This window comes from Pleurotus ostreatus (assembly GCF_014466165.1).
Source record: "Pleurotus ostreatus strain PC9 chromosome Unknown scaffold_4, whole genome shotgun sequence".
Taxonomy (NCBI): Eukaryota; Fungi; Basidiomycota; class Agaricomycetes; order Agaricales; family Pleurotaceae; genus Pleurotus; species Pleurotus ostreatus.
Window position 1 is genome coordinate 128473 of NW_023503159.1, and position 11641 is coordinate 140113.

The following is an 11641-nucleotide window of genomic DNA, read 5'->3' on the forward strand; positions in this document are numbered from 1 at the left end:
CCGCGATCTCTATGGGCCCCGTCATCGTAGCTCCCTGTAGTTGCGGAATAGAACAATTGGCGGTGCAAAGGCGTTCGACTCAGTCAGTGATTACCCAGTGATGAGGGTAACTAATGAGATCGACCCCCGGGCCCTTGCCCCGTATACTAGTTCGCACTCCACAGGAGACCGGCAAATCTGAACCCATCTCAGGACGCGTCAACGCCATACACGGGTTGTCGGGACCAGGCGATAAATGGATGGCGAAGGCAACTTGGTGAATTGCGAAAGGAGACAATCGTGTTTAGGCAGTCAAATGGGAAACTTGACCTTGTGTTCCCATTAGACACGACCCCAGCACTCCGGGATGCAAGCGTACGACAAGCCCGCCATTACGCAATACCGGTGCGGGAATCAATAGCCTCATCGTATCTCCCATTATCCTCCAGCCATTATCTGGCGTTGAGGTTTGCTCTCGGGAGGGGTGTGGCGCGTCGACGACATTACGGGTCCGCGTGGCTATTTGTATAGACACGATGTATCATATGTAGGTGTGGACATGAACTAGAACCATCTGACATACCTCGTCCCAGAAAGATAATCAAAATGAAAGTGAGAACATTAGAACATGCTGTCAGTGTATGTGATGCATGGCCACCGAGTGTGCAAGCGTCCTGTTGATTCTTGGCGGAGTCGAAACAGAGTGTCACGGACCATCGACGCCACCAAGCTGTCTGTGCACGGACCGTCCCGACGTTGCTTGGCCCACAGTGTCACCAAACACCCGACTTTTTCTCCTAATCGGGGGTCCTCAGATGAGGCGCTAACCCGGTAAGCGCCAGTCTATTTTGCCTTATTAGGCTTGCCAGACGACACCCTTTTTGCTGATGCATTTCTCTGTTCTCCGTTTCCCGTTTCTTGATCCCGTCGTTGTCCATCCCGCTTTCCATTCTAGCGTTCTCTCTTGTAATTGAGGGCACGGCCGCAGCAGTCTTGGGCGCGGACAGTTTGTTACATGCCATGGCATCTCACAGCGACCTCTGTGGCCCTATCTGGACAGTCGTTCGTTTCTTGTTTCCCTGTCAACGTTCGCTGCGACGCGTTTCCTGGCTTCGTTCGTGCTTGTGATGTTTGCACACACGTCCAGGGTGCTGGCCCTGAGGAAGAACACGCATTGTCAGCGCGGGCATAGGATGGATGGGGGTCGATACTCGGGACTGGGATCCCCATGTCAGTGCGCCCCTCGGACTTCCGCGTGTTTCTCCCCATTCCCGCTGATTTTTGGATGATTGTTGGATCAAAAGTGCTTTCACCATGATGAACTCGCAGCAGTAGCGCCGACGCCTGTCGTATGCACGAGTTCCTACAGGGACGTCAAGCTGAAAATTGGAAGCCCAAGTTCATTGTTCGAGGCAGTTGGTGTTTTTTTCAGCCACAACAGCCTTGTCGCTGACTGTGAGAAAATACTGCAAACTCCAGACACCCACCACAGCAGCTTCAGCTTCGAGCCTCAAGCTGTAATCAGCACCAGCCAGCTTCCGAGAATCGCAACTGCCCTCGCCCACTTAGGGTTGCTGGCTAATGTTGGCCTCATCATATTTCGCTGTCCGTCTTCGAACCATGGCAGTCCTACCCATAAATGAACACCATGACTGTGTTCTCTTGAAAAACATAGATAGGCGAGCAACTATGAATCCTTGTGGTTGTTCGACGTGTTCGACGCGAAAGCAAAGTGTCAAGATTCATGATTGCACGGTAAGTCATAAGTCCTAGTCACGATTCATAAACTTTAATCCCTCAGATTTATTGTTAGGGGTAGGTTGAGGCGTTCGCAATGGCAGATATTTGTTGAGGGTGAGTCGGATCGCACAGTACTTCGCTCAATAGTGGACATAGCTCATTCCAACCTCCCCTTGGTCATGATGGACTCCTTGCGTCCCGGTACATACTACAGGGCGAGGAAGAATCTAGTCAACTCATCGCCATTGAACCCGGCTAGTTCTTGGACCATCGAAACATAACCATCAGGCCGCACCAACACGACTGAGCCAAGCTGACCAGCCCCCAAGAGTTCGTAGACATTCGGCGAGCTCTTTCGGTCACTGACAAAGACACTTAGGTCTCAAGTCAGCACGGAATTTATGGGATAATACCAATGGGACACGCACCGTTTCCACGACCGGAGAACCCTTGGAACATCTGTCCATTGGGCCTCATCTTCGCGGTTGTCCAGAATCGTGTACAATATGGCGTGTTTGAGCACTCCGACGCATCGCCCGACTTCTTTCTCCAATCGCGCAAGTTCAGCTTGATTGTTTTCCAAGCGAATGTCCCCAGGGAAAATCAGCAGCCTCCACAGCCCGTCGAAAGAAATCAACGATTGGATGTCCATGGAGTCCCAATCGGCGAGTCGAGTGACCGGGCACCACGGGAGGTACTTTCCAACTGTTATAGCGCGCTCCCCTTGCTGAGAAACAGATGATTGAATCGTCAGCATCGAGTCGTATCGAATCCCCAAGCCACTAAAGTGCCATTTTCAGTGAACCGGCGGAGCGGGAGTGGACGTCAGCAAACCTTGTGAACAAGTTCTGACGGTGCAATACCCTGGCATGGATCGGTCAGTAACGGATTCGGGAGCCTCAAAGGCGAAACCTAACCTCTCGTAACTATCTGGGGAACCCGCTTCAAGTGTCTCTGATATTTCTTTGTCGAAGTTGATGAGTTGCTGGGCGTAGCCTTTGCGTTCGATCTCGTAAGTTCGCAAGATGTTTGGGGTGGCCCATCCTTTGATGACGTGCGCTAACTTCCACGCTGTAGCCCATTCATGAGAATGGGATGATCCGTGGGTGATCTAGGCAAGACACTCACCGAGATTATGAGAGTCACCCATAGCTGCATTAGCGCCCTGGCCTGCCTTGGGGGAGTGCTGGTGGCATGCGTCGCCAACGATGAAGACTCTGTCTTGGACAGAGAAACGCTTCGCGACCCGCTGAGGGACTGAAAACGATACTCAGGTACACGATTGGCAGTATCTGCTCCGACGTACTGGCAAATATTGTGCACCAGAAAACGTGTGTGAACTTGACTTCAAAAGGTGACATCCCTGCTTGTATACGCTTCGGAGGGATTAGAGCTGATACACTGCATAGAGTAGCGGGCTTACCTTGAGGACCATTCGACGAGAGGCTTCGCTGGATAGATGCGACTTATCAACACGTCCGCTGGGGGTAAGTTGACAGTCATCGAGGGACAGCTGCACGTAGAACCGGATTTTCTCCCCTTCCCTTGGAATCGTCTGCAGATTTCTGAGCAGTTATTGGCCTGGCTCTACCAAGGTTGGAACTACGCACGATGATTGTGCCCGTTGGTGCGTTGATAATGCATTTCATTCGGCAATCGCTGAAGTTTGTTTCCACGATCACGTCAGTGACCCCCCATATCGATTCTAGAATGGCGTTCAGTGATGCCTGCAAGCAGAAGCATGGTGTATCGGTGCCGACCAGTTAAATCCCCCTCCAATGGGATATCGAAGAACCGGCGCACCCACGAGTTGGCACCTGTAGGAAAGTCAGCGAAGTCCACACCTTATCAACAGCTACCGCCTACCATCGGCGCCTACTAGATATTTAGCTTGGATAGTTTCCGACGAAGACGTCTGGTGAAGGTCTCCGCCGTGCCCTCGCTTGTCCAGTGGTACTGACACTGTTTCCAGCGCAACCTGTAGGGAGGTGGTTCAGTTCCTGCGGCCGGGCATGTGAACGAAGTCCCAAGAAAGGATAGTTCACCCTGACGGGATACTCCGACTGAGAATCTGGCGTTACTTCTACGTTCGTTGGCGTGGTGCTGTACTGGACGGCTCCACCGGCTTCGAGGAGAGCCTCTCGTAATGTCCCTTCAATATGCTCGATGGCTGCCGTTCGCTCGTACGGGAATCTACTGTCTACCACGACGTTGCGGACTGGTCGCGTCCGTACAAGCTTCAATTGTCCATTGTCGATTTCCGGGTTATATGTCACCTGAGGCAGAGGCGTCCGATAATCAAAACGTAAGGCTATATTATCGTAATCGAAAAGGGCTGACCATCGCATGCATAGGCGCGGATCCATCAACGAACCTTTTTAGGATGCCGTAGGTATCCCATATCTCCAAGGTTCGTGGCTGGATGCCATCGGCGTTGCCGTATTGCGTTCCAAGTGCTCTAAAGAAGCATCCGACTGAGCCGCCACAGACAAAGGAATAAATTAGTGCCGTATGCATACCGTCTGTCGATAATTTTCGTTCTAACCCCTGCTTTAGCCAACGATAAAGCGCACATAAGGCCGGCGGGCCCCATCCCAATCACAAGCACGTCAAAGTTAGTGTTGTTCATCGCGAATATGGGACGGAAGAGAGGTATCTTTCATACGCCCCCCAAAGACCACTGAGCCCCAATTCATATAGAATCAACAACACCTATCGAGAAGGTGCGAGATTCATCGAGTGGACATGTGTACCATCCTCCATTATTATTAGCTGACTTGTAGAACGTGGGGGTTATCGCTAGCGTGTGCTCTCGGATGATGTGAGAACGGATAAACCACAGAAACACAATGAAGGAATACCTGGAGTATGGTACCATGGCTTCGGCCGCCTGAAAACTGTACACGGCCTTGAACAGTGCAGCATATGTTTCAACGCTGCATTCCCTCGGTTTCATCCGAACACACAAGACCATTAAACGTCCATCTTTCGGCCAGGTGTCCAGTGAAACGGTAAGAATGATGTGCGGCCGGCGCGATTCTCCGTCATCCGATTTTCATTGACTCTTTCGCATCCGAAACGCGATATCGTATAGCCGTGAAGGTCTCAGAGGACGTAACTCGCTCTTAAAGATGTACAGGGTCAGACATGCGACATACAAGAAACGACCCACCAAAGCGTCGATGGACGTCCTACCCAATCAAGGCGTCCGCTTCTTGTGCAACTCGCCCGGTGCCTGTGAAGAAATCCCTGCGCTACAGGTATGACAACTGTGGGGTAAAGTCTAACTCAGCTTAAAGCTTCTTGGGCGGTTCCTCGTGGTGTTCACACGTGAAATTGTATTGCCGTTTGGGAAACAGACGGAACTTACTGCAAGCTGGCCTGATGTCCACATGCATCGATATCCCTCAGTACTGGGATGATCCTCCTGGCGTGGCACAAGCTCCCGCACCGCTTGTTCATTCTGGTTTGAATGATGATGGCCGTGTGTGTGTAATCTCCCATGAAATGAAGTTTTCGGTATTGCCAGCCAACTTGGACCGATGCATCAAGAAGAAGTGGTGAGTTGGTAACCTTCTCACGAGCCACGGTACCTTAGGGCTCCGACGAAGTTCCTTCTCGCATTCTCCCTCGGTTGAACGATTAGGCCAGTGTAACCTTCCTCGCATGTCCGAGGCCAATATACAACCCAATCGTCTGTACTCAACCACTCGCACTCACGCGCTGTCGATACTCCTGATCTACTTTCCATGGAACATCACGCATTATAAGATTCTCGTCGTACCATTGTACTGGAGTACTACCCTACTTCGCCCCTTCGGATGAGATTGAAGTTCAGCCTCCCTTTCTCAAGCAACCAGAAGATGTCTGCCCAACCCAACGACTTGACCGCTCTTGTTAAGCTCATCTCTGATTCCGTGGCCGTTGTGACATCGGAGTATGCAAAGGCGGGACACGCTCCCCCATCTTTGGAGTCAACGGCGCAAGATCCTTTCCATTCTCCTGAATTAGTGCCCGAACAGTTGGCAGTCGCTATCAAGACCATCGAGGCTGCATGCGCGCAACTCAGCGCTACGGTCACAAGTGCTGGGCATGTTGTAACGAATGTGAGCTACATACACGCAGACTCAGCGTAGTAACTTAGTCTTTTCTTTACAGAAAGCATACAACGTACGTTATGCATTTTGTTGGGCACCCTTTGGTATTCGTTCACATATTCATCTAGTTCATGGAGCCAGTGTGCATGAGCGTAGCCCTGGGTGCGAAAGTTACTGAACACCTCCTCGATAAGCCCAAAGGATTACACGTTGATGAACTTGGGCGTCTGACCGACCAAGATCCCGGGAAATTGGGTCGCGTCCTTAGGACACTCGCAACGAACCATGTTTACACCGAAGGTCAGTGAGCTTCGAAGCTACATTCCTGCGATAGGCTGATATGAGGTTTAGTGACACCCAACGTCTTTGCCAACAACCGTCTGTCCATGAAATTACTTTCGACTGATCCCGTTTCAAGCCTCGTTCGCATCATGTAGCTAGACAAGCTCAGCTTTGTCCTATGCCTGCTGACTTTGAATCCTTCAGGACTGACGAGTGTCTGAAAGGCGGTGCTGTTGTGGGAGACGTTTTCAAGGACCCTACAACACGCAAGTCGTATCGCCTAGAAGATTCTGCTTTCCAGCGCGCCCATGGAGTCTCCGTTTTTACTCACTACGGCGGAGTGAGACCATTGTTCTTTTAGTGTGGCGTCTCTACTGATGTGAGAAATAACGTAGCCGGAGAACCCAGAGGTCTTCGAGGTGCGTCCATCCCTTGCGTCCGAGACGTCTTACTCACCATGTTCACTAGAGCTTTGCACAAGCCATGGTTGGCTGGGCACAAGTTACGGGGAGGGCAATGCTTCCGAAAAGTGAGTGCCGAGTTGAGCTAGGGCTGGCGCGTCTAACGTGCCCTGCAGTCTACCCCTGGGGCAGCCTTCCTGCTAATTCCACTGTGGTCGATGTCGGTGGTGGCAACGGCCATGCCACTCTTGACCTACTCAAGGCCTTCCCGTCTCTTAAGATAATCGTCCAGGATACCCCTCCCGTGGCCATACAAGGAAAAGAGGTATTCGTATCGTCCAAGGATCTACATAAATATTAATATAGGGCTATTAGTATTGGGAGAAAGAGTACCCAACTGCGATTCAAGACAAGAAGGTTGATTTCATCGGGTTTGATTTCCTAGCAGAATCACCCGTAACGGATGGCACGATATATTACGTATGTTTCCAAAGCCCTTCATTTCGAGTTGAGCTGAAGCTTGTTCCCCGAACGCCTCGCAGCTGCGACACGTGCTGTGAGTGGTGCCGCAGATTCATTTCTAAATTGCTTATCCAGGCGTTGCTGTAGGCACGACTGGCCCGACGACGACTGTATCAAGATATTGAAAAACGTAAGGAAGTCTGTAAGCCCCAAGAGCCGGCTCTTAATCAGTCAGTAATCGTTACTTCGATGAAGCTGACCGTATGAGTTCTGAATCACTCCAGACGAATTTGTTGTTCAATATATCGTCCGCGGAGGACTAGCGTCAGAGTCCCAGGTTTGTATCTCAGTACACCGTGGTTGTTCGTACCCTGATAAAGCGTGTCGTAGGCACCTGCACCTCTCCTTCCCAATTATGGTGCAGCGAATAGGAGACTCTACCAACAAGACATCAACATGCTGCTCCAATTTAACAGTAAGGAACGTACGCTGGACGAGTTCATCAAGTTGGGGTACGTCCTTCAAGAATGTGGAAAAATATTTGGCTGATTAGTACCACAGAGAAGCGAGTGGTTTCCGCTTCCAGAAGTTGTGGGACGGCGGCGAGGCAGGAATCGTGGAGTTTGTTCCAGCTTAGCTACAACATCGTGCCACTTGTATATCCATGATATCTCCAGGAAGAAACCTAACGGTTTTAAATGATTGGCGGGGGCTTCATGGGGACGAATCACAGACGAAAGTCGAAAATCATTTGCGCCGGGATTTGCGCAACGCATCCGGACAAATTGAAATTATGGCTTTCGCAACGAGGGAGATGCAATAAGGGCCCCCCAGAGAAGAAAGAGTCTCAATGAGGATCAGTCAAGGTCCCACCTTGAAGCACCGGAACTGAGATGATCCAACTGTCGTGAGACAAATGGGTTCCTCTCAGCGTATTCGCTGCAACTTGATGAACCGTGATAATTGCGTGTGTAACTGAAAGGTTGAACGAACTGTGTACTTCGACCGATGAATTGAGAAGTATGGGTTTTCTCACGAAATGCCAAGCTGAAGAGTTTACCAAATCTACGTCCTACGTCCACAACATTTCCAACCGGTTGAACGATGAAACGAGGGTAACCTCTTCGCATGTCCGAGGCCAATGTACGACGCCTTTGCAATCGTGCTCCCGCGATGGTGGGTCTCCTGATGGTCTTCACGCGGTGCGTTAGTTGACAATCACACAGTAGAAAAGATTCTTAATGTACCGTAGTGTTGGGTTCTCGGCCTATCGCAGCCTTCGCATGCGATTGAAATTCAGCCTCCCTTTGCGAAAGAAAACCAGAAGATGTCTGCCCCTGCCAACGACCTCAACACTCTCGCGAAGCTCATCTCCGATTCCGTGGCCGTTGTAACGTCTGAATACGCGAAGGCGGGACACGCGCCTCCGAGTTTGGAGTCGACTGCTCAAGATCCCTTCCACTCTCCGGAGTTGGTTCCCGAGCAGTTGAAAGCTGCTATCAAGATCATCGAAGCCGCCTGCGCGCAGCTTAGCGCTACAGTAGCCAGCGCCGGGCATGTCGTAACGAATGTGAGCCAGCTTGGAGCGAGCGTCAACGTGGTACTTACTCTTGTTTCTGCCCAGAAATCGTACAACGTGGGTTTGGGTTGTCTGGGGCATTCCAATAATTGTTAACATACGGTATTCAGTTTATGGAACCAGTATGCATGCGTGTAGCTCTGGATGCAAGAATTACCGACCATCTCCTCGACAAGCCCAAAGGGTTGCATATCGACGAACTGGGGCAGCTGACAGATCAAGATCCAGGAAAACTGGGACGCATCCTCCGAACACTGGCAACGAACCATGTTTATACTGAAGGTTAGCATAGTTCATGATTGCTGTTCAGAGGGGCTGATACGAACCTTAGTGACACCCAACGTTTTTGCCAACAACCGTCTTTCCATGAAACTGCTTTCAACTGACCCCGTCTCGGACCTCGTACGCCATATGTGATCACAGCATGTTTCGTGATGTCATTCGTCGTTGACTAAAATCACTCCAGGACGGACGAGAGCATGAAAGGCGGCGCCGTTGTTGGGGATGTTTTCAAGGACCCTAAAACGCGCAAGTCTTATCGTCTGGAGGATTCCCCTTTCCAGCGTGCTCACGGAGTCTCTGCTTTCGGTTACTACGGCGTTGTAAGGCAATTATCTCGTTGAGGGTAAATCATTCACTAACAAACGACCGACTCAGCCCGATCGACCAGAGATCTTTGAGGTAAGTCTGTCCGCACTTGCCCTATTTTCATACTGATCGGATTGCTAGAGCTTCGCACGGGCAATGGTTGGTTGGGCACAGGTTACGGGAAAGGCCATGCTTCCAAAGAGTAAGCACAGGTGTTCGATGATGGACGATGCGGCTAATGGCTATATCGCAGTCTATCCGTGGGGTAGCCTCCCTGCTGATTCCACGATAGTTGATGTCGGTGGCGGTAATGGCCACGCCATGCTTGACTTGCTGAAGGCCTTCCCATCCTTCAAAGCCATCGTCCAAGATACGCGCGCAATCGCTATACAAGGCAGAGAGGTACTCTCGTCGTCTAAAGGATCTATATAATAATTAATCCATGTATCAGTTTTGGGAGAAAGAGTACCCAATTGCAATTCAAGAGAAGAAAGTCGACTTTATCGGACTCGACTTCCTGACGGAAACACCCGTGACAGGGGGGACAGTATACTACGTACGTCTTTCAAGCCTCGCATTTTTCTGCTTAATCAAAAGGTCGTTTCCCACAGCTGAGACACGTTCTGTGAGTGCCCATTAACATCGATTCGTTTTCAATCACTAAGGTGTTGTCGTAGGCATGATTGGCCCGATGATGACAGCATCAAGATTTTGAAGAACGTGCGGAAGTCTGCGGGACCAAAGAGCAGGCTCCTAATTAGTCAGTGACATCCACTTGTCTTTCAAAGGTAAACATAATTGCTGACTTACTCAAGATGAATTCGTTGTTCAATATATCGTCCGCGGAGGGCTGGCGTCAGAATCTCAGGTTTGCACCCCGCGACAGCTGTAGGCCGCAGGACTAATACCTCGCACTGTAGGCACCCGAACCACTGCTACCCAATTACGGCGCGGCCAACAAGAGGCTCTATCAACAAGACTTGAACATGATGTTTCAGTTTAATAGTAAAGAACGTACGTTGGACGAATTCATCAAGTTGGGGTACGTGTGCAAAGCTGTCTTATTATCTCCCCACTGAATAGTGTTCCAGCGAAGCAAGCGGGTTCCGTTTTGAGAAGTTGTGGGACGGCGGGGAGGCGGGGATCGTGGAGCTTGTTCCTGTTTAGCATTAGAAGCATCAACAACTGCTTTGTTTTTCAAGAAGAGACCGTGCTATATCTTTGATCGATACCGAGGCGGCGTCCAGTCATTTGATGTATGGACCCCATATTTGTTAAACAACAGTGTGGTAGTTTTGACTCGGAACGCTTCCATTCGCGCGCCCAATTATAAATCAGTTTCCAATTTATAGTACTTATGAACATTGGGTACTCTTTGATTAAAGATTGATAAAATCAGAGAGTGTACGCACACGAATGTCCGAAACTCACATTCTGCCAGGTGTCGTGGCCCCAATAACACAATTCAGATACAGAGTGCCACCCTTCTGTTCTCCTCACCTGGTAGCTCGGTCTCGCTTGCGAAGGTCGAGCTAGGTAACACGTCAGCGCTCTGACTTAGCTAGCCTGTCCCTCGTATACAGTCCCCAAGGCGCGTGTCAGCGTACTCTTTTCTACAAATTTCAAGAGAGATAAAATGAACCAGATTGAGATCGAGCACAATAACGGACAGCCTGCCGTCGAAAACGTGCGCGTGTCTTTGAAGATTGATGCCGAGCGAGCTAGATTATCAGCAGGCGTTGGCCTTGGATAATGAGGTTTGTTTGAAGAGTTGGGACGGTCGAGTGGCGGTTGTACAATAAGTACCGTAGTGGCTCTGAAGAGCGGTCGGCCTGATCTCACGGTTGTCCCACGGTTTATATTATTCCCTCGCCTCACGGCCCAATCATCGACCTTTCATCCTTTCATCACCAACTCTCTGATGAGCGCACCCTCACCGAGACCAGCATTTAGCACACCCATTTCATGAGCGACTCTGGAATCTGGATACACAGCACCCAGTGCTTATTATGCCCATGGTAACTGGTTAGTTTTCGGTGGGTGGCTTTGATGCGTTCTACTTTTGAACCACTAGGACGGACACTGAATCCCCGTCGTCGCGCATTATTTCTTGCGTGCCACACTTAAATTTGGTTGTAGGGAACATTGTGTATGTGGGAGATCCACCGGAGACCAATAGCGCAATCCACTCCTCGTTGAAGTACAAACATCATTATGCTTCAAAGTCGCATTACCCATACCGGTCTTGTTGGACTATGTTCTGATTATTCTGATTACGACCATTTGCGAGGATTCTCAGTAATTGCGATGATTCGCAGAGCTTGAACGGTGCTGGAGACGTCCACTGTCATAAGTATGAAGTACGATACTGGTAAGTGGCCCACCCACCTGCTTCAGTGCAGTGTAACTCATAAAGACCTTTTTACACCCGTGACAGACGTATGAATGGCAGGTATCTCTGCAATGCAGGAATAGGCCATGTGGCGTTTTGAACTGGCGAAAGCAAGTATTAC

General features: G+C 50.3%; 3 protein-coding genes across 3 annotated transcripts; 2 read left to right on the forward strand and 1 right to left on the reverse strand.

Annotated features, from left to right (window-relative positions):
- Window positions 1–1927: 1927 nt before the first annotated feature.
- PC9H_005869 (uncharacterized protein) lies at window positions 1928–4348 on the reverse strand (the record flags this gene model as incomplete). The annotated part of the gene is made up of 13 exons (XM_036775428.1): window positions 1928–2081; window positions 2148–2501; window positions 2554–2583; window positions 2637–2790; window positions 2848–2976; window positions 3026–3095; window positions 3143–3274; window positions 3330–3424; window positions 3480–3536; window positions 3586–3697; window positions 3765–3995; window positions 4060–4177; window positions 4239–4348. 13 exons carry the CDS (start codon window positions 4346–4348, stop codon window positions 1928–1930), a joined length of 1746 nt encoding a protein of 581 aa, XP_036631447.1.
- Window positions 4349–5582: 1234 nt separating this feature from the next.
- Window positions 5583–7598, forward strand: PC9H_005870 (uncharacterized protein; the record flags this gene model as incomplete). Its single annotated transcript, XM_036775429.1, has 14 exons — window positions 5583–5825; window positions 5878–5889; window positions 5945–6116; window positions 6168–6249; window positions 6303–6438; window positions 6494–6517; window positions 6567–6627; window positions 6676–6824; window positions 6875–6979; window positions 7042–7055; window positions 7109–7191; window positions 7246–7298; window positions 7352–7473; window positions 7523–7598. The coding sequence occupies 14 exons, from the start codon at window positions 5583–5585 to the stop codon at window positions 7596–7598; spliced, it is 1332 nt and encodes a 443-aa protein (XP_036631448.1).
- Window positions 7599–7983: 385 nt separating this feature from the next.
- Window positions 7984–10295, forward strand: PC9H_005871 (uncharacterized protein; the record flags this gene model as incomplete). Its single annotated transcript, XM_036775430.1, has 15 exons — window positions 7984–8163; window positions 8214–8531; window positions 8586–8597; window positions 8651–8822; window positions 8872–8953; window positions 9007–9142; window positions 9198–9221; window positions 9270–9330; window positions 9382–9530; window positions 9580–9684; window positions 9740–9753; window positions 9806–9888; window positions 9944–9996; window positions 10049–10170; window positions 10220–10295. 15 exons carry the CDS (start codon window positions 7984–7986, stop codon window positions 10293–10295), a joined length of 1587 nt encoding a protein of 528 aa, XP_036631449.1.
- Window positions 10296–11641: the final 1346 nt, after the last annotated feature.